Raw genomic sequence first — 22896 nt, 5'->3', positions numbered from 1 at the left:
GTGGGAAGAAGTCAAGAGCATATAATTCTTGACAAAAAATGCTAAACATATATGGAAGAAATGTGTAGAGTATTTTTAGTTTAAATATTCATCTGGCCGGTGTTTCACACTAAGATGAATTTACATGTACTTATACTAACTTTCAAGCAAAGCCTTCCACACACCACTCAGAGTTTTTTTGGTTAGGAAACAAACCTGCTTCCTAGCTTCTCTCCCGATACTGTCAAGTTACATCTATGAAAGTCCACACATCGTATGACAGACTAACAAATGAACACTCTACTCAGCCCTTGCCTTGTTACACCCAACCTTCCCTCAAGTTGAACTCTCATCCCCTTTCCAATATTGTCTCACTCAAGGCTGACCTCCCTCTTAACCTCATCCCTGGTGAGGAAATGTTGGCATCATTTGCGCTCTACTGAAATGGCATCAAACTAAGAGCACACTAATATTTTGGGGGGAAAAATCAGAAAATGCACTAATAATTAATAAATTCCCTCAGTTGCAAAATCACCAAGCAGCTGATGTTCACTGAAATTGGCCTAACATGAAAACTTGACCAGAAGTCAGAGTACCTGCATGGATCTCTCCAGGTGGTATCAGATGCTCCTACCATATTACCATTTCCGTTCCACTTTCCCCTATTTACCCCGGGCCCCCTCTGTAAATATGACATTAACCCGTTGAAGACTAGTCCTGGGTTTCCATGGCAGGTGTCTATGGGAAATGCGTGTTGTAGCAAAATCAGCCCGTCCTCAATGGGTTAATCAGAAAGAATGATGCACCTGTTTCATAGCTTCCTCCCCGATCCAGTCGGAGTGCTTGCGGATGCTCTCGAGGAAGTCCTTGAGGTCGCTCATGGAGGCCTCCTTGATGCTCTCCCGGATGCGCGGGATGTTGTCCGCCATCCGCTCGCAGAACCGGTACCGCCTGACTCGGGGCAGGTATGTGTGTTCCAGCTGTTCCAAAGTCTTAAGGGCGGGGTAGTACCTGCATCCCACGGTTACGGACGGTAATTTGAATAGACAGAGAATGATGAGGAATAGGGGCAAGGTGCATACACACATGATGAAAGCGGAACATTACAAAAAGTGGGTCACACAAATTTGGTACTTTTAAAATCCCTACTTCAGTTTCATATTTTATGAAAAGTATGCATCCCCTCCCCTTTATACTGACATATGTTTAGGGTAATATGATTCCCTCTGTTTTCTGAAAGAGGTAAGGCAAGTGCTCTTTCATTATGCTAGAAAAAAGCAAGTATGTTTCATTCTTCAATTGTCTAAGTGTGATGCCATGAAATGTTGTAGTCTTTTCATCCAGCAATGGTGGCACCAAAATTCAAAAACTCATATCAGCTGATATTAACAGATTGGCTGATTTTCCTCAAACTCCACTCATGTGTTCTACTAATACATTGTCCTGCTGCATTCACTCAATCCAGGTTTGTATAGTTTGGGATTTCATTCTCCTTTAAAGTGAGCGTGAGTATTCCTACAAATCAGCTTCTTTCTAATCAATCACAAACTGCATATTCCAGTACGTGGCTTTATACACATACATAAGCTGTAGGTCTTACTGTATATAAAACACACAAGAAAATAATGCCATATAAATCAATGCCTATCTACAGAAATTTCCCAGTCACAGAAAATTCTCACCACATACACATGTAGAGCAAAGTTCAGTAATTTCTCAATGCAAAATGTCTTGTTCGCTGTGTAAATAACTTCTTTCTTCATTATTCCTTATTTCTGACTGTACATGGAAGAGTGAGTGCAGTAGACAGAACATAATGCTTGACTGGGAGAGGGGCCCACCTCTTTCTTTCATTTGTGTTAACACTGAGCAGGCTGAGTATTTACAATAGATGTACATGCACACAGACTTTCAATGATGTGAAATGTCTCACCGTTTGCTTTCTATTTGATCGTTGAGCTTGCAGTACATTTCCAGCACTGTGGGCAGAAAAAACAGAAAAACGATGCAAAGGGGGAAAAAAAATGAGCTGATCCTTTGCCTAAACCATGTACCTCATTTAAAGCACACTGTTGGCAAAAGACTACCTCGAAATAAAATCAAATAAGACATTACATGATGCAAATAATTGTTTTTGACTTGTCACGCTATTGAACCATGTTTACGTGACAAGTGCTGCTTCCATAACGCAGGCAGGACACTAGAAATTATGATTAAAATAGAATCATCTCCCTTCAATGGTGCTACTGTATTTCTTTCATATAGAAAATGGCCAGACTTCCCAAAATATTGTGCCAAAATATGGTTGTAGTTTTTAATACAAAATTTGCACTCGGCAACCACAGCATGACTAGGAAATTTGAGGGTTTTTTACCTTCTTTCTATCTTTTTTGTTGTTTGTTTGTTTGTTTGTTTCCGTCTCTTAAGCAAATTATCAGAAATGCATTTTGCTTCAGTTTACACGTCAGGCTGATCTTCTATATCATACATACTGTATCATTAAGAGAACTTATCAAAGTACAGGTAAACAAACTTTATTGCTAATCTTCACAAAGAAAGACTTTTTTCTCCCTTCTTCTTTAATCATATTGACACATGTTTTTATTCACTTCTTAAAGAAGAAATATCATCTGTGATTGAAGATGGTCACCAAGACTACAAATATTCCTCACTGTGTTTACAAATGTACATCAAAAGTTGGTACATTTCATAACAAACATGAAGAGCTCATTATGCATCTATTAGTATGGAATACAATACACACTTAACTTCAACAGTGACTTGAATTCTCGGGCAAACATTGACACAGAGACCCATGTTTACAATCAACTTATCATTTTGTCATATTGCCATTCATCTTGGTATGTGAAAGCATACTCCATGTAAATCATTGACAAAATATTTCCTACAGTACAACTGAACTCCACAGGGTACAAATCATTAACCAGGGTGCCACTTCTGATTAGCAGAGCCTGGACAAATGTGTGACAATGTTTGGCTACTTTGGTTGAGTCATCACATATATTATGCCTTCAACAACTAAGATCTCGACAACAGAAAGAGAGGGAAAAAATGTACACATCAGTATGTCTGTGTTTGTGTGTGTGTGTGTGAATGCATATTTTGTGTATACAGACAAATGCAAATACCAGTTATTTTGATGGGTGCCGAGTAGCTGTACATTGTAAGTCTTTCACTCCATCAGCATGCATTACACTTTCACTGGTATCCACCAATAATATCAAAGTTTATCATTATTAACTATTCTGGATCACCAGATAAAGAATAGTACCACCATCTGGATCAAATTTTGTGATGCTATTTAATTTGTTATTAGGTTGTCCAGCATCACTCTTCTTTTTTATTCTTCTTTCTCTGTGTTGTTAGTTTGTTGTTGTTTTTTTTTTTCATTTTAATCCCTTTATTGCCCTGTTTTCTCTTTAGATCAAGGACTATACAATGAATCACTCACTGCATACAAATGCAAAAATAGCATGAAACTTCAAACTTCTTCCTTCACTGGAAAATGATAGATATTGCCAAAAGGAAAAAAAAAAATCTTGGTGTGAAAGGGTTAAAGTAATTGTCATACAGGTCTGTGCTTCTATAAAGATCTCTTTTGGGGGGGGGGGGAGGAATGAGATAACTTGTTCAGTTCAGTTCATTGCTATTACATTTTTTGATTTTAATTTATTGTAATGTTTTCAAAAACTATAATCATGCTTTTGAATAATCAAATTTCATGTCTTCCTCCTGTAAAACATTCAAGATATTTCCCCTGGATCTACGTAAACCACAACCACAAATCATCCATCATACTGTGGGAGCTGTGTGTTTGCTGAGTCATCGACACAACCTACCAAAACCTATCGCTACTTGTGTGTACAACCACAAACCTTCGTGTTTAATAAGAATTTGAGGACAATGGCTTGTGTATCCAAAGCCTTCCACCATTAATAGACTTGGAGGACATTTCCTTATCTATTCTTCAATCACAAAACGGCAAGAGCAGAGCAAAACTTTCTTATTTCCTGACATGACTGCTACACACAAAACTTAAAGGACAAGTCCACCTTCACAGACATGTGGATTGAGTAAATGCAGCAATATTAAAGGGTGTGTACAGTTCTGGTCGAAGTGTAGATTTAGCTTTTAACATTTTGCGAGATATTCAGAAACCACTCTATGAGATGTAAGGGGGACTGCAGTTCTAAGGGGTATCAAAAGTTTATTCGATGAAAATCGGTTTTGAAATGGCTGAGATATCCAAAAACAAGGTGAAACAAAGAGATCCTAATAAAGTTGTGGCATGTCGCCTTTTATTCTTAGCACTTTTTTGGATATCTCAGCCATCTGAAAACCAATTTTCATCAAATAAACGTTGAATCCTTCTTAAAATTACATGCTTTTTCATATTTCATAAGAGGCTTTTCATTATCTCACTTAGGAATGTTCAAAACATGAATCCCTATACCTCAACCAGTACTGTACAGTCCCTTTAAAGTAGAACACATCAGTGAAAGTTTGGGGAAAATTGGACAATTCGTTCAAAAGTTGTGAATTCTTAAAAGTATCTGCACAGTCACTGCTGGATTAGAAGACTACTACAGTGTATGATGTCACATGCATAGAATTATCTCGAAAATAAAGAGAATTCCACAAAATTTCTTTGTTTGTAAAAAGTACACATTCCTTCAACTTGTCACTGACATATGTTAAGGGTAATATCATACCCCATGCCTTCTGAAGAAGGCAAGTCAAGCACACTTTTATTATGCGAGAAAAGAGAAAATACAGCTGTATGTTAAATTTTCTTTATACTTCCTTCATATCATTCTACATTGTATACACGTGACATCACAAGCTGTAGTAGTCTTCTTATCCAGCGATGACGGCACTGAAACTTCAAAAATTCATAACTTTTGAACAGATAGTCCAATTATCCTCTGACTGAAGTGCTCTACTAATATTTCTGTATTCTCTCAATTTACATGTAGGTTAAGGTGACCTTGTCCTTTAATGTTAAGAGACTACTGAGCACAATGGCTTCTGTATCCAAGGTCTTCTACCGTTAAAAAACCTAGAGGATTTTTCCTTATTTATTTAATCACACAATGACAAGAGCAAAGCAAAACTCTCGTTTCCCGATAAAACGGCTACACTGTACATGGAAAACTCAAAGTTAATTTCCTAAAACTTTTGAACAAAAAGAGACTGCCACCGCTGCAAGAGAGACACTCGATATGTCAGACAAATCGGGAACCATTGCTACTCACAGGGGAAGGGTGAGTCATGGAGGTTTACACACATGATCGCAGCGATAAGGCACGGCCAACAGGAAAGTGAATCAGAAATCAAGTTTTCGTCTTTTTTTTCTCCAGAACAGGCCACTCTGTAATGGCCATAGTGCTGTCATACATGTACTTGTAGCGTAATCCTAACCAGAACTGACTGTGAACTGTACATATACATGTCAGTGACAGTATCATATGCAAAGAATTTATACAGCAAGGTGCACTGTATTTAAGGTCAGGCCAATATCGTGTGTATCTCTCACAGTAATTCCTAATATCAGCATTTTAAGTATGTCTTTGCCTTTATGAATGCCTCAAGATTTTTAAAAGGAATCAATTGGCAGACACCGTGTATCTACAAATTTGTACAGTGTATGATTGAGTTAATCTTTATTCGCTGGCCACCATGGTATGTTCGATAACCACAACAAGTTCAGGTCTGGTAGTATAGAATTGTGCTACAGTGAATATGTGCACCGACATATAAATAACGGTATGTATCCTGCAGTGTATGCATGGATTATTAGCAGACTGGACAAAAGAAGTCCATATATAACCAATCAATAATCTTTTCAGAACTTGGCTGCTTGCGACAGCCTGTTGTCTGTCAACATTTTCCAAAGATGTATCATGGATTCCCGAGTCTGGCCAACCTTTGCATACATACATGTACAGTACATGTACAACGTAGTTTCCCCACACGTACACACAAGCACAATGGCTGTATATCACTGAACAAAATACAGCAGCATCAATGTCCATGTAATACAAAATGTACAAGGCCCAGGGAGGTGCCTTGGAACATTATCATACATGTATCTTAGGTATAATACTCACATATATTGTATTTATTAGGCCAAGTAAAAAAAGATAGCAGTTTCTCGTCCGGGTTTTTTGAGCAAGGCGATGAGGGAGGTCCTTACTATTTGATATCTTACTATTTTTTCGAAAATTGTCAAAATGAAAGTAATATGTGTTTCTCGTCCGGTAATTCTGAGAAAGGTAACGAGAGAGGGCTTTAATATTTTCTATATCCAATTTATGAAATGAAATATCACTCTGGTAGCTGTGTTATGAGAGACCAGGTCCCAAGTGTATGTCTTGCCTGCACTCTGTGCATTTTCAAACAAATAGATTATGTACCATACTTGAAATGAAACTTCATGCATGCAGAAATACATTTGCTTTTTCTTTCCACTACAGATGTCAAGGGAAAATGACCATCTTAATACTGGTATTTAGTGTTGTAATGGCATTTCTGATACCAGTTTACTTGCAATTCTGATGTATTGTGCTATAAAATGAAACAGGTATAAAACCTGTCTTTCAACAAAGAATGTACGACTGAAATAAATTCCATGATATTCAAAACACTGCTTTATTCATCATTGGTGTTTGTGACTTTTTGTGTCCACACATCAGCTGGTATGTGTAGAACTGCATTTCTTCACAGTACAATAATGTAGCACATTCAACTGGAAACTGGCTTGTACAATTGCAGATGGATGTCAAGATAATACTGATATGGCATTATAGCATTAAACATTTAAAGATGTTTCTTCATGTTCTAAAAAGACATTTGATAATCACTCATCATTTGGATGATGAATGATTGTATACCACACTGCAGATGATACGACTCACGGCCGTGTCCATGAATTTACATCGTAAAGAAAAGTATCCCGCAGAAATACGAGACAAACCAGAATCCGTGGAAAAGTTATTTATTTTGTAGATACACCCATTTGATAATTCTACTCTCTCTAAAAAAAGATCGAGTGAAAATATTCACTCTTAAAAGAGTGAATACAAAAAAGAGTGAATTTAGAGTGAAATTGGAGTGAATTTTGAGTGAAAATGTTCATTTTCACTCAATTTAGAATGACCTCAGGGATCACTCCTAAATCTTCGTGTGATCCCTGAGGTCACTCCAAAATGAGTGAAAATGAACATTTTCACTCAAAATTCTCTCCAATTTCACTCTAAATTCACTCTTTTTTGTATTCACTCTTTTAAGAGTGAATATTTTCACTCGATCTTTTTTTTTAGAGAGTACATTTGCTGGAAAAGCGCATTTATTTTCTCTTCAAAATAGAACAATACATCGCCGTCAGATGCAACGTTTATACAGAGCAGAGTGTACGGGCTTCTACACATTCGAATGTGTTCATACGTGCGTGCAGACAGCTGACAGACCAGGGGATGGTACCGGTGACCGACCCTGGACAGCTAGCTACAGTACAGACACGCGTACGCACACTTTGCCAATACGGTGCGGCGTGCGGCACGGCCACTGCACCGGCACCGTACCTTCCGACACTGCACACACATGCACAATCACATAGTCACAATGACATGAAAATGTATACAAACTCGATACAATCCTCACAAGCATTTGTACAGTACAATTCATCCGCTTGAAATATGAGAAACGGGAAAATACGAACAATGCGCGAAATATGCGTGGAATATCAGCGATTGATCGCAAAAATGTTGCCGCTATCGCGTTCACGACGTACCGAGTGCGCTGTACATCACAGCTAGCTCAGGCCCGCCCGCGCGCGCCCATCCAACTGCAGTTCGACAGCTTTGTGGGTCATTCCTTCTTGCCGGCATGCCGAGCTCGACCAAATCGCAGTGTGAAATGCATGCGTTATTACATACGCACTACAGAAGCTACAGCTGTCCTGTACAGCTAAGTAGAGGACGCAAGGCGTAATTAGAAATGAGACATCACGATTGGTAGGTGAATTGACGATTTTTTTTTTTTTTCCCGGCGGCCGAAAAAAAAGTAAATATCAAAAAAGTCGATGCGGCAATTAAAAATCAATGCGGGCGGGGAGCGGGCTGGGACCAGAATTATGAATTTTTGGTATTTTCAGCGCCATTTTGAAAATAGTAAATAGTAAAAAAATCGATGCGGCGGCCAAAATCGATGCGCGCGAGGACGAGAAACTGGTTTCTTTTTTTACTTGGCCTTACAACATCAGAAAACAGGGTGCCTACAACTGTATGTTGTCTGAATGTACAAGTGTTCACAGTATACATAATGCATAAATGGAGGTCATTACACTTTGAATGGTTACACTCTTGTGTGGCGGTGTAGTCTACAGTTGTGTACAGTTGTCTTAAGACAGTTGTCGTAAGATGCAACTATTTTTTTGTACTTGTGGCAACCACAGGGGGACTAGATGAGGACTAATACAGGAGGGACCAAATCAATGATCAGTTTTCATACATTTAACTTGAACGTCATGTATGACAGTAAGCTAAATGATCTTCACACAATGGTGAATAATCTGTCACACTAAGTTCAAATGGAAATTTGTGTACAACCATATCAACCGTTCTGGTATTCTTGTGTTGTCTGTCATACAGAGATGACATCTTTTCACCAAAATCATTCTTCATATTCATTGGCTACATTAAACTCATGGCAAAACTATTTGTTTACAGGGCCCATACTAATACTATATGGAATATTGCATACTGATCCCATAAGTAATACTCATACTCAACACTCTCCAGGTAGATGGACAATCTTTCTTAGAACTTATCTAATACAGCATGATCGTTATTAGATTTTTGAATACATTGTGATCAGTTTATATTCCATGCATATTGTAAAAGGTTTGAACTCAAGGGAATATGAATATAATGTGCATATACATGTATTGTATGTAGTTGGTGGGTTGTTTTTACTGTACCTACTGCACAAGGCATGCTGCAATCAATTAGTTTGCAACATGTACACATAACCCAGGCATTCATTGCATTATTCTATCAGATTCAAACAATTTGTAATTTTCATTCCAAAGCATCATACACAAAATTACAGCATAAATCTCCTACGAATATATTCTACAGATGAAAAGGCAATACTCAAACTGATTTTGGTTCACAAGGGGCACTCTGAAATTTTATGAAAAAAAAAAAATGTTAAGAAATACATATCAAAAAGTGGACTAACAATGGTTTATATTCTACATTGTTTATACTTTATGTACAAAGTAACTCACGCACACACATACACAGTGAAAGAAGGCCTACCATAACTAGATATATCTTGGTGACATACGATTGGTAGACAAATAAAAAAATAACACAAACAACACACAGCATGCAATGCAGTTTAAGACAAACATTGTATACACAAAATTGTGTTAAAGACTGAAATTTCAAAAAGAGAGGAAAAAGTGAATTGTTATGGAAAAACAAATCATTCTTTCTTGTTCATTGTAAAATAGCACATACATGTACTGCAAGCGGCATTAGAGCACGGACAAAAGCGGTAATTTTTTTTTTTTTTTTTTTTTTTTTGCTGTGGTCATACCTGGTAGGCAGGTCTGGAGATGGTCAATGGTGGCCATGATATTCCGCAGCTTGCTCCTGGTCATTTGTAACTCTTCCGCCTTCTCGATGACCGGCTGGCCAGATTTCTGCAGTGCCTGGTTGGTTGTGAGCACACCATCCTGGAACAGACAGGCCATTTTAAGATGTCAAATTACATGAATCACTTTTTCTTTTGAAGGATGAGACATTATCAATTTGATGTTGCGACGCACTGTTTGGGTGAACCACTTTCTGTTCATGTTGATTGGTGTGCAGCTTTCGTATTTGTATGGAACACTAGCTGCAGTCACACTGGTAAAATTTCACAAATTTTAAGTTCTTGAAGTTTTGCCAGTGTGATCACAAACTTCCTGAAAAAATACAATGAAACCTCTCGCAAAATTTCCCGCTAAAAGAAGACTTGTATTTTCCCAAAACCCTACAAATCTTCTCGAAGTTTGCGCAGTCTGGAAGGATGCAACTGAAATTTCGTGAAATTTGTCACATGACCTGCCCATTGTAGTGCCTCTGAAGCAAGCGCTCAATGGGATGTACATGTGTGCACTATATTGTTCTGTCACAATCAGAGGTTGTCAGATGGCATGCACTCTCTTCTATGTCGAGTTTTGGCACCAGTGACCCAAACTACGCGAACTGAAACTTCAAGAAGTTTGGGTGCCAGTGTGAATGGACAAGCAAATTCTGCAAAGAGTTCTCAACATTGAAATTCAAAAAGATTTGCCAGTGTGAACGTGGCAAGTGTGTCTTGCTTTTATTTGTACAGAGAGGCACAACACACAATTTTTAATGTGTAGACGTTGACGCACCATCAATATTCATATTTTCATGCATGGATAAAATTGCTGGAACTTGTTTCTATTCCAGAGGACTGCAAATTACTCATGCATGGGACAAGAGAGTGCATTCATATATACTGTACATACCTTCAGCCTCTTTGCATGAGCTCTGACTTGTAGGAGCTCGCCGACACTGTCCACAAAGCCCTGGTAGTGGAAATTGCACATCCGCTCGATGTCGCGGTCGTGGTCGGCGATGCGGGCCTTGAGGTGCTCGCCAAACTCCTGCTGCCCTTTGCCATCTTGGATGGCTCTGGGGAGATACAGCAAGGGATTGCAGATGGTATCAATCACCGTTTACTCCCCCACAATCCAAAGACTCACATGAACACATAGGCAACTCATATGAACTGGGTGCAAAACAAGCTGGTCTGTACAGTTTATGTGACAGCAAAAAATAAATTTATAAATAGATAAATAAATAAATAAATAAAATAAAATGAACAAATAAAATGGCGATTTGTTCAAGGAATGCAACTGAATGTCACTCTGACTAAAACCACTGACTTCTGAACAAAATCACATTCAATAATACAATAAGTAACATTTTCTTGGAAATCCCTCGCTTTCAACTACTGTGTATTTCCTTTTTATTTCTATTTGGTCATTTGAGACTACTCTCAGTCAACCCTGGGGAATTCTATGACTTTTATCGATGAAAACAATGAAACTGATATCATCATGGATAGGATAGGAGAATGACACGTAATACAAAGTCTGGGTGCTTTTTATAACACTTGAGGATTCTTGAAGGTATGCAGTCAAACAAACAATGAACAATAATATGCTTAAATAGTGAAAGAAATGAAATGAAACGAAAGCTTTTCTTTACTCTCCCTTATAGAACACTAATGACAAATAGTAAAGAAATTAAATTACAAAAAGATACATCATAGTGCAATAGCAATAAAGTTTCTGGGAATTAATACAGTTGTAGATTAACACCTTTGCCAAAGATAAAATAATGGAAATTTGCTGACACCCTTTCATCAACTTTAAGTCACACATTTAATAGCACATTATCAAATGTCTGGGTGCCACTTCCTAATTAATGCTTCCTAAACACTCTCACTTTCATCAAACAAATGCATTGAATAAAACAAAACACACACACACACACACACACACTGCATACAATCATGTGTACGTGGCTCTGAACCAAATGACAGAAATACTGAATTGCAAACCTGTCTCAACTCTCACTCTAGAGTCATTACTGTGCAACACTCAAATAAATTGCTCTACCACAGATGTTTATCACTCACCACACCTTCCAAAGACCATGAAACAGTCTTTGCATTACAATGTTTGAATATCAAGTATTACATGTACATTGTTCTTTCCAGAAACATTTCCTCCCTATTTATCCCCCCCCCCCACCCAACACACAAACACATTTAACACTGCCTATACTGTCGCTACAAGCCACACTAACTTTGATTCACAAAATTGGAATGTAAAAATGGGTCAGTGAAATATCATGATCGGTGTTTGTCAAATATCATCAATTTTAATATTATGCCTATCATCCAGCTTTCTATCACAATACCATTCTGATTCAGCTTGGAACGAAGTGCAAGATTACTAGCTACCAGGTAATTATTTGTTGCTTTGTAGCAAAATACACAATACAGCCATTTGAATTCACAAGGTGTCATGCTAAAATTACTGACATTTGACATGCTCATCACATGCTCATCTCCCATACCATACATTTTCACAGATCGGGGGGGGGGGGGCATTTCATCAAGTGTTTTGTCGGTGATTTTCACTGACAAATTTGCTCTCAGCCAGTCATATGCAAGGATTTCAGAAGCTGAAAACAATTGTCGGTGACTGACAAGTTTCATGACATGCTGCCCTGTTGTTCATCGATGAAATAAAAACAAAAACTGCCTCATTGGGCAAAATTCCCATTTTTATACAAATCTTGCACAGAGTTTCACTTTAACAGTACATACCAGTAAGTAGATACATGTAATGTGTGGCTGATACATACAGGAATGAAGTCCAGTACTTGTGAATCAATTGTATTGTGCTCTGGTGTTAAAGGCATAATTTACGATTTGCAGATGAAACAAAAACCCAGCATTAGTGCTTTCAAATAGTTCTAAAATGTGAGTTAGGGATAGAAACAACCAATGTAAAAATTTGAACCAGTATAATCGATGTTAAAGGGATTGTACAGTTCTGGTTGCGACCTAATCTCAGGTTTCTAACATTTTTTGGTGAGATAATGAGAAACCTCTTATAAAATATGAAAGAGCATGTAATTCTATGAGGAATTCAACGTTTATTTGATGAAAATTGGTTTTGAAATGGCTGAGATATCCAAAAAAGAGCGATTCTAATAAAGTGTGGGACCCACACTTTATTACGATCACTTTGTTTTACTTTTTTGGATGTTTCAGTTATTCCAAACCCGATTTTCATCAAATCAACTTTGAATTCCTCTTTAATAAACTGGTATGCTCTGTACTATATAATACATGTTTTCTTATTATCTCGCAAAAAGTTAACAGCCCAATTCTCATCTCCACAATACTGTACCATCCCTTTAAGTATTGTTAAATATACAAATGTGAACAATACACTGTAGTTATAATAAAAACGTATCCAGACTAAACCATCTACAGTTATGGTTTAATGAGAAAAATAGTGATATCTCCTTATATTTTAGGCTTTATCGCAAAAATTTCATATGATAGGATGTTTTGTGATATACATACAACTGACCTATGTGATACACATGCATCAAAAGTGATATCTTGAACATTTTTTAAATCACTGCTCCAAAAGGTAAACAGGACCTTTAAGATCTAAATTCTATAATGGTTACATTTGTACTTTATCTAACAGTACCTTTAACTTGTGTTTGGTCCTGGCATCATCTGTTGCTGGACCTACAGGTGTATTAACATATCCTCATAATTAAACAGAGTCAAGATTGAACCATCTAAAACCTACTGATATCAAAATCTGCCTGAAATACGACAACAAAACTGATGCAAGCACTTTTTTTGTGTGAGTAAATACTGAGTTCAAACAAGTTTTGCCTATTTCAATATTTTCTGTTTTTATTAGAACAGATCAAATGCCATTTGAGTTTTCCCTCCTTTTTTAGTCTTATCACCTACTACAGTAAATTTTCTTATGAAAGAGTAAGGAAGGTATACAAGTCTAAAATCATTGTTAAAGCATTTCCACTGGAAATGCACTTCTATCACTCAGTTAAAGATGTGCCAAGAGTGAACCAAATTTGCAATTTGCAAACAACTGAATTCATAATATTCTTAAAATCTTCCAGAATGCAGACTCACTATCATTCTCGATAAAATGTGATACATCATGACATCTTGTACCCTCATATCAGATTTACCAGTCGTACAAACATGCAAAGCTTACAGCTGGTTTCTCCAGTACCTCAGTAGATTTTTTGCTTCACTCTCTCCACATACAAGTTAGAGATTATTTCAACAACCACATTCTTCATGAAATACAAATCCCTATTTCTACTGCTCGAACATTGTTATCATCACTCTAGTATAGTAATGCTTTCTTTGAGTGGAGATCTCATAGATAAATTTGCGGAAAAAACAAACAAACAAAAACATGTTTAACATCATATCAAAATCATACTTTTTGAAGATAACATCCAATGTAATTTCATAAGAGCAGCAGAAAAAAAGGAAGGATAATGGCAAGATGTCAAGACTTATTGTCTGGACAATTCTGGCATGGAGGTAGAACGTTCTCTTTTCTACCTCCATGATTCTGGAAAGGTCAACAATACACATTGATACTTCTCTTATTGTCGGGGGGGGGGGGGGGGGGGAACTTCAGCATTTGTCACTTTTATCTGTACATTAAACCTTTATACCTGCATAATGTATACCTATAACTATGAATGAAAATAACATCATCAGCATCCAATATCTTCAAAGGCAAATTCATCCAAAAGCTGAACCAAACAAATACTAAACTACAAAACATTGTACTTCAGCTGGAAATCTATTTCACATGGGCTTCTACTACACAGGAGTCCTCATACCTGCGAATGGTTTGTATGAATATCCACTCCTCTGCCCGAAGCACATACTCTGGATGTGTGACATGTTTAAAAGCACATGATATCCAATACCTGAGATCAGCAATCATTTTTGGACCGCTTTTGAAAATTTCACGCTGAGTAACTATTTGATCGATCTTTGCACGCCACATATGACCGATTGCAGACTTGCGGTACAGGCTCATTCTTGAGGTGGGGATGCTTTACCAGTTTACAATGTATAATGAGAAAAGTTGTATATTTGTCCGAGCTGTCCTGATTACAGCATCTTTGTCGACAGCAAGATCATAAGTCCACAGTCCTCACTTTGTAAGAGTGGCAATTTGAATGAGTATTCAGTGCGTGCTGACAGAAAAGGCAGACAACTGCACAACAAGTGTATAATTCTTGGCTTGGCCAATTTCAATATGGCACGACAAGTGTAAAATTCTTGGCTTGGCCTATATCAGCGTGGCTAGCATGTTAGATATTGTTAGAGGAAACTTTCTGGCCCTATGCCTGATTTGAATTCCAGATTGATCTTGTTTACTCAAACATCATGGCCATCCATCTTGATTGTTTCTTGTAACTAAGTCAGAGAACTTCTCAGACTATCAAAATATCATCTTACCCATACCACTTTGTCATGCTTTGTGAATGACCTTGTGTAAACACAGAGCTTGGTTAGACTTGCACAAGAATAAATCCTCACAAGTTTATCTGCTATTAGAGCATTAGGCTCTTTGGTGATATAGGGATTAGACAGATCTCCAGAGGGATTCAGCGTCAGATTTTCTTCCACAATGAATATATTGATGTAGCATATTACTGCATTATACAACATACGCTACAAGATCAATTACTGTTTTGACAGTCAGTCTGGCGAGCAGACATCTGGCTCTATCAAATGACACAATCAAATCACTAGCCCGACCAGACGCGGTGTGAAGTACAATGTACGTACGGAGACAGGGCTGTGTACAGTTAATAAATCACAGAAATTAATTCATATCTTGGACATGACTTTCTATCGAATCAGGGGAGAAAAAAATAACAGCAAGGCTGAGCAATTGGTGTTAAATTGTAGGTTGATCGCAAATCAGGAAAACAGCTGGTATGATTCTGAATGATAGTGTCACAGACTCCTGAGAAAAAAAAAATGCATGATATAGAAAAACATCTGGCAAACATTTCAATGTGAGCTTCGATCTTGGCAGAAGAAAAAACACAATTCACATCAGATCATGCTACAGTCACATCAAGCAAAGCCATGCAATGCAAATTTGGATTCTGACCCTTGACCAAACTGGCTCATTAATTCATTGGCTTTAGCACTTGATATCGAATCTGACAGTGTATTGCACCAGTGTGCAGTGGCACAGCCGTGGTCGTGGATGTATCGTAGGTGAAAGTGCACTGACGAACAGGGTCTATACTGTAATTGCTACACGATTGAGTCTAGCCCAATGAAGATTCCCATCAGAATAATGAATAATTATATACGCCATCATTTCGTACATACCGGACTAACAATGCAGCAGCTGTGCTGTATACCGCAGTTTGGCTAAACAGCATATTGCTCGTGTACCCCAGCGAGTTGAATCTAATGATTTTTCTGCCTTACACACATTCTCTCAAACATACAGAGCCCACGCTCCTGTATATCGCACGATCACAGCTTGCGATAATCCTTAGACCCACACACACATACTCTCATCAGGCGGCACTGAGTCAGAAATTTATCCAGCACTTCCGCTGCCTTGGTTCATTTTACCACACACTCTTCAACGACAGGAAGGACTTAAACCTGAAAATCTGGCCGACTGAAGTCGAATCAGAGTCTTCGATGATGCGAATAAGCCGCTCGAAGTCTTGTTTCGGCTCCTCCAGCGAGCCTTTCATCCTTTGGTCTCCGCCAGCCATCATACACACAGCAGCGGTAGCCAGCTAGCCAGCGTACACTACGCCTCTTTACGTCTACGTACGGGTACCACCGAACCCCGCCTGTATACATGGCCGATATTACTCAGGAGAACCCCTCGCGGATTTCTCGTACGATTTGTGCGTGAACAGCAATAACCCCACACAGAATTTCGAAATGACCCGTAGAAAACTCATCATTTATTCATAAGGTTAGGGGAAAGGGGTAGGACCTATGAGAGCTCCCCGTTCATCAGCCAGCGGCAGATGGAAACTTGAACTTTGCTTCTTGCCAAATGTTAGTTTCAAGAAATAAAGTTACTTTGAAGATTGATGATGTATCATGTCTCAGTGTAAGATTCATAACACAAAAACGAATTTCGAGTGTGTAATACACACGCATTATACTCAAATCACTGCAGGGCTGATTGGTACGCGTGCATTTCAGTGGCGCCAGCGGAACCACTTGTTGGTTACACAAAAACATATAAAACAAAATTGGTATGCACCTGTAAACAAACACACATAAAACAATTAGAAACGAAAAGGAAAGATGATACACATTTCAGACATTGTTTCAGTATAAGTAGAGCAATAAAAACAGAAAAACGTTCGGTTTTATTTAAGCGTGTATGAGACATAGTATAGGCTATGTAGCATTACATAATGGTAGTAGAAGGTGGAGGCATCTATACGACTGTATATACCTTATGATCGGAGCTATCAACTCATCCGAGTTCTCGATATCCTGGATGACAGTCTGAGTATGAGTTGCTGCCGCATCGACGCTCACCATGGTCGCAAATGACACGGCCAGGCCCACTTTTCTCCATCGCTCTTCCGCCATCGTGGCCATGGCTGCCGCCAGAAAACCTTACACCAACAACGAAGACACACCTCTTTGTGTACCCTTTGGCAGCCGAGCCGTGTTTGCATTCCGTAAAGAGAGTTTATATTTACACAAGAACGCTATCGGAATCGCGAGGAAAAGGGCACAAAAGACCTACTGGTACGTGTAGCCAGCAATCACAGATCCCATGGACGGAGGTATATAGACACATAAGAGAGATTTCCCTCTCTCTCGAATTCCACCGAACAAAAGATTAGTCAACCATAAAAACAGGGCAAAACGCCACTTGCGGTGTAACAGATGGTGGCATTCCCTCAGATCTACTGAGGGAATATCTTTAACATGTCGATAAACACATGGGAGAATAATGTTCATAATGTTTGTTTGTTTGTTATTTTTCTGTATTACGCCAAAAATTGTTATTGCCTTAAAAAAAAAAAAGTTTCGTTATTTGCTCGTCTTGTGTTTCCTGCTGGCGCATTCACTATTGTCATTTGAAAATCGAAAAAATGCAATGTATACTTTAATATTTGATATGCAAAACAAAATGAAATATCTCATTATGTCGGCATAATGATCGGATCATTTGACGGTCCTGTTGTACTCCAAGGAAAGCTTGGAAAAGAGCATATTATTTAATACAAACAAAAATATTTGCATTACTATACCCAAAAATGCTCATGATATTCCGCCATCCATTCCGCCAGCTCATTGACCAATGATTTGTTGTTGTTGTTGTTGTTATGCTTTGATGTTTGTTTGTTTGTTTATTTGTTTGTTTGGTTGGTTGGTTGGTTGGTTGGTTGGTTGGTTGGTTGGTTGGTTGGTTCCATGTGAACCTATAATAATTATGTAGTAATGAAGGTGTTGCTATGATACTGAATTCATTTGAACGTAGATTGGCAAGTATCAGACAAGATTTCTGGTCACGTTATAAACAACCATGGGATCAGTATGGATTTGGAATGTCACCATAAACATTGAAGTGTTCACGGCATAAGCGCAAAGAAAGTATGCAAATCTTTCGATGAAAAGTAATTTGATTTAGCAGCAATTGCTGAATGTGTTGTTCCTGTTAAAACAAATACAAGAGTAATGGCGATTGTTCATTGTTTTTGCTTATTTCGGGATATTCAACGAAAACACGAAATTTAGTATGAAATAACGATGGATGATTGTAAGTACTATATAAGTGTGTAGTTAATGAAATAAATCAGTGCTCTTGCTCAATGCATCAAAGTACTCACAAAATATCTACCTAAAGGTAGTTTATAGGATTTGTAGACTCTTAAACTGTACCATAATACTATGTCAAAAAATACAACCGGACTTTCTGCAACGACAACTTTAGAAATGTAACATAATATCGCGTAACATAGGTGTTATAAATAGAGTGAAATTTCATATTCAACAAAAAACATTACTTATGTTATATTCGTCGTTAAAGGGATCGTACAGTTTTGGTTGAGACCTAATTTCGTGTTTCTAACTTTTTTGGTGAAATATGAAAGAGCATGTAATTCTATGAGGAATTCAACGTTTATTTGATGAAAATTGGTTTTGAAAAGGCTGAGATATCAAAAAAAAGCGATTCTAATAAAGTGTGGGACCCACACTTTATTACGATCGCTTTGTTTTACTTTGTTTTTGGATGTTTCAAGTCATTCCAAACCCGATTTTCATGAAACAAACTTTGAATTCCTCTTAAAATGGTATGCTCTGTACTATGTCATAAGTGTTTTCTTGGTATCTCGCAAAAAGTTAAAAGCACAATTTTCATCTCCACCAATACTGTACCATCCCTTTAATATTGCCTCATTTGAACTATGGAGTTTTAGTTTGGGGCAACACGCATCAGAATTTACGTGAAAGAGTGTCCCTCTTGCGAAAGAAAGCCCTCCGCGTTATATGCCATTCCCCTGTTAATACGCTCTCATACAAATACGTTGTTTGCCTCTTAGCTAACAAGCTCTTAAAGATTAAAAATCTGTTTCAGTATAATTTATGGCAATTTATGTACAAATATAGCAACAATTTGCTTCCGTCCATTTTTGATTCTATGTTCCTAAAAAATCAGTCATTTCATGAATATCCCACAAGGCGTTCCAATGAATTTCATTTACCCCTTTTACGAACGATCCTTGCTAAGAACACACTTATACAGGCCCAAATTATTGGAATTTTTTGAATCATGATATAAAAAACGCCCCATCCATATATTCTTTCAGGAGGAGACTGAAGTCCTTTCTATTGCAATCGTATGACTATGCACCACTGAACTATAACCATTTGGTCTTCTTTCTCACATACTGACTTACTCACTTTTTCTCCTCTTTGTAGAATAGATTGTAATCTTTGGATGTCTGTTGTCATCTATGCTATTGCTCAAAGAGTTGAATTTTCATCTGTTACTCCTGTTGATACGTTCCTCTATTTCATTGTCTTTCTCTTTTCGGGCATTACAATATCACGAGTTTTTTTTTCACAACTATCATCTCTTTCTCTTGGCATGCTTCTGCCGAAGATCGCTGTCTCCGTTGTGCGTTTTTGTTTGCTATTTTGTCTTCTGTCTGTTAGTCTTGTCCAATCCGTTTTGTCCCGTACAGCCTTTTCTTCAGTAGTTGTTTTGCTGTCTAGTCTTGTTTCATGCTTGTTCGCGTTTGTTAGTCTTGTCCATTCCGTTTTGTCCCGTACAGCCTTTTCTTCAGCAGTTGCTTTGTTGTCTAGTCTTGTTTCATGTTTGTTCGCGTCTATAGATTATAATATTATGAAAGTAAGTGTATTCATCTGTGAATCTAATTCTTGGTGGGCTTCCAGATTTCTTCCTCTTCTTCCTTCTTTCCTTTTGTATTTATGATGCTCCAATTAATCTTCCCATCGATGTTTTTTTTTTTTTTTTCCAGAGGGGCCCACATTCTACAAGCTCTGTCTTTTTAGTGGTCTCTCCATTTTTCGCACTTTAAGCAAGGTTATACATGTACTTCATTCCGACCACTTCTGGGGTTTTTTCTACAATGCATAATTACTATATTAAGGTCCTCAATTATTGTACAGTCTTTTCATTGCATAATGTTCTGTTTACCTTATTCTCTGTTGTCAAAAGAAGTGTAATATAATTATATGCTTTGTTGAAAAATGAAATAAACTTTGAATTGTATTGAATTGAATTGAATTGAATTGAATTGAATTGAATAGTGAATCATTAAGATGTAATTTCATGATATCAAACTATATCACATAGAAATGAAGATCTCTGTAAAGCATGTCAAAAGTCATTTCCCTCCAAGTCTTGTAAGGAAATGCGTTGTCCATTGTGTTCCCACCTTACAAATATAAAGTTGTTCATTGTGTTCTCGCACAAAAAAAAAGTGTCTTTCGAAAAAGTTAATGCTTGTTTCTTTTTATTTTCAAGTAACAAAATAAAATTGAATAATTATATATCATCAGGAAGAAGATTTCCGAGTTTTGCAAACGTTGGTAAAGTGTAAAAATGAATGATTAAAGAAAGATATCAAACTATTAAACTGTAAGTTATTACCTTCATCTTACAGAAACCCTTGGTGTATGCATCAATGATTTAGGTAGGGTTCCCCCCCCCCCCCCTCTCTCTCTCTCTCTCCCTCTTCCTCTTCTCCCTATTTTCTGTTCCCTTTTTTCACACTTTTGCTTTCTTCTTTTTTCCTTTTCCCGATTTCCCCAGTCTCCCACACTCTTTTGTAGTTGTAAGCTTTTCACCCCCTTATTTCCCCCTTCCCTTAAAGGTACCCTCATGATACAAGCATCGTCTTTTGAGTGGGTACCTCCACTTTTTTCACAGAGTGATAAATACGATTGTATGTTTCTTTTTTGTACTGACCATGTAGACATGGACATGTTGTTATCCCTGGCTGGCTATGTAATATTCTCAACGACACGCATGTCAGATTTATCAAATTTCTTTGTACATTCTGTTGATAAAAAGTGAAAATAAAGTTTGAATTTGAATTTGAATATGAATTAACTCATGGAAGACCGGATTGAGCTCTTTCTCCTTTACGGCTTTCTATTTGTGTAATTATTGTGAAAGTTTTCAATGCGGAAAGTCCAATCGGATAATCTGTTTTTGAGACAAACTGTATATGTGGGTTAACATATGGGAACAGCAAAGACTATGTATGAATAAAACCGTTTAATTTTTACAGTGTTTGAACAATTAACCGAAGCTCATGAGAAGAAATATTAACTGGTATAAGCCACTTAGTAATTAGGTCACGTGCACATTGATTTAAAAAAATGACATTTCTTTTTTCTCAGTTGCAATGGTCGGGCACTTCACCCGTTTTCAAAGCGACATTTTTATAGGCCTTATGCATAAGCTTGGAATTCATGTCCAGAGAATGAACTTTCGCGTCGGATATGTTATAGAGCAGGTAACCAGAATGGTCCGTCAGTTAACATTTGGGAAAGCTATTCATTTATTGTTTTGCATTGAATGCATGCATGAACAAACTTTTCTTGTAATATTGCCGAATTCTATAGGCTTTAATCGACACCTTGTCGCTGTCAGATGTATGAATAATGCTGGGAAGCACTATTTATAAGGATTCATTATATGAATAATCATTACATTGCAGACGCTTAATTAGTGCATTTAAAAGTCAACATATTGGGTGCCTCTCCTGATAGTATACAAATTACCTTTTTTCTTCTCTTGCGTAAAGTGAAACTATGAATAGGCTCATAAATTGACCTCCGCTATAATACATTTATGGAGAGGATATAAATCAACACAATTACAAAGAAACAGAAAACAAACAAAAAGCTATAACGCATGGATATGACGCATAAAGAGGAAGGCGAGTATTTACATGTGTATGGAACTGAATTATGGTCTCAACGTGAGCTGCAGTTTCATAGTTCTGATAGTGATGATAATGATGTCACAGAACGCAAATAATAAATTAGCAAACAAGCTCACTAATAAGATGCAATCATTCCACAGAGATTCCACAAATTACGGATTTTTTCCTATCACATTCACCCGGTGGAAGGCAGTCTAAAATTAAAGTGTTTAACGCTGCAGAATATTGATTAAAATTCATAGATCTTTTTTTTTTTTTTTTGTTAGGAGGCAACTATCATTAAGATGATCAAACCAAAAAGTTCTCCATTCACTGTTTTCCCTGTAGATCATTACATGATAATTATCTCAATTGCAAATGGAAACCAGACTCTGAATGAATTATTGTTACAATTTTGTTTCAGCAAATTTACGTTGAACAATCCATTTAAAACTTATCCTGTAGTGTTGTTAGAAAGAAGTATTTTCATGAATATTTACATAATGAATATTACGTGGTATATGTAAATTGGTCTGTTGGATAAGCTGCAGTATCGACAATTACAGTTCCATTCAGATTGCATTGATTTCACCAAAACATTGAAAGATTGATATCTTATGAACGGATTGTCTGATTTCCTCAAATTTACAAATGTGTACTTCTTGTATTTTCTGCATTTGAGATGATTACTAACCATGCACGAAATCATCCTCACAACGTCGGATTGATGGGCAATGCGCCCTCTGCGTCAGGAGATGACTATTCACTTCAGGGGCGCGGCCCGTTGCATGAAACT

The 22896-nt window shown here is 37.4% G+C and overlaps 1 protein-coding gene across 3 annotated transcripts in view; it reads right to left on the bottom strand.

Annotated features, from left to right (window-relative positions):
* The window catches only part of LOC139745036 (exocyst complex component 6B-like), a 44923-nt gene extending 27646 nt beyond the window's left edge, over positions 1-17277 (bottom strand). For 2 of the 3 annotated variants that reach the window (XM_071655448.1, XM_071655446.1), the window contains exons 1-5: positions 17138-17277; positions 10550-10715; positions 9607-9745; positions 1913-1958; positions 786-990 (exon numbers count right to left, since the gene is read on the bottom strand). In XM_071655448.1, the coding sequence (XP_071511549.1) occupies positions 786-990; positions 1913-1958; positions 9607-9745; positions 10550-10715; positions 17138-17277 (696 nt within the window). Of the gene's footprint in view, positions 1-785; positions 991-1912; positions 1959-9606; positions 9746-10549; positions 10716-16317; positions 16444-17137 lie in introns of those variants that run through there. The other variant, XM_071655447.1, reaches the window with a different exon arrangement.
* Positions 17278-22896: the final 5619 nt, after the last annotated feature.

This window comes from Diadema antillarum, unplaced genomic scaffold, assembly GCF_040938485.1.
Source record: "Diadema antillarum isolate AM-2024a unplaced genomic scaffold, OU_Dant_1.0 seq00001230_RagTag, whole genome shotgun sequence".
In the NCBI taxonomy this organism is placed as follows: domain Eukaryota; kingdom Metazoa; phylum Echinodermata; class Echinoidea; order Diadematoida; family Diadematidae; genus Diadema; species Diadema antillarum.
The sequence above is the reverse complement of the archived record's forward strand: the minus strand, read 5'-3'. Positions and strand labels throughout refer to the sequence as shown.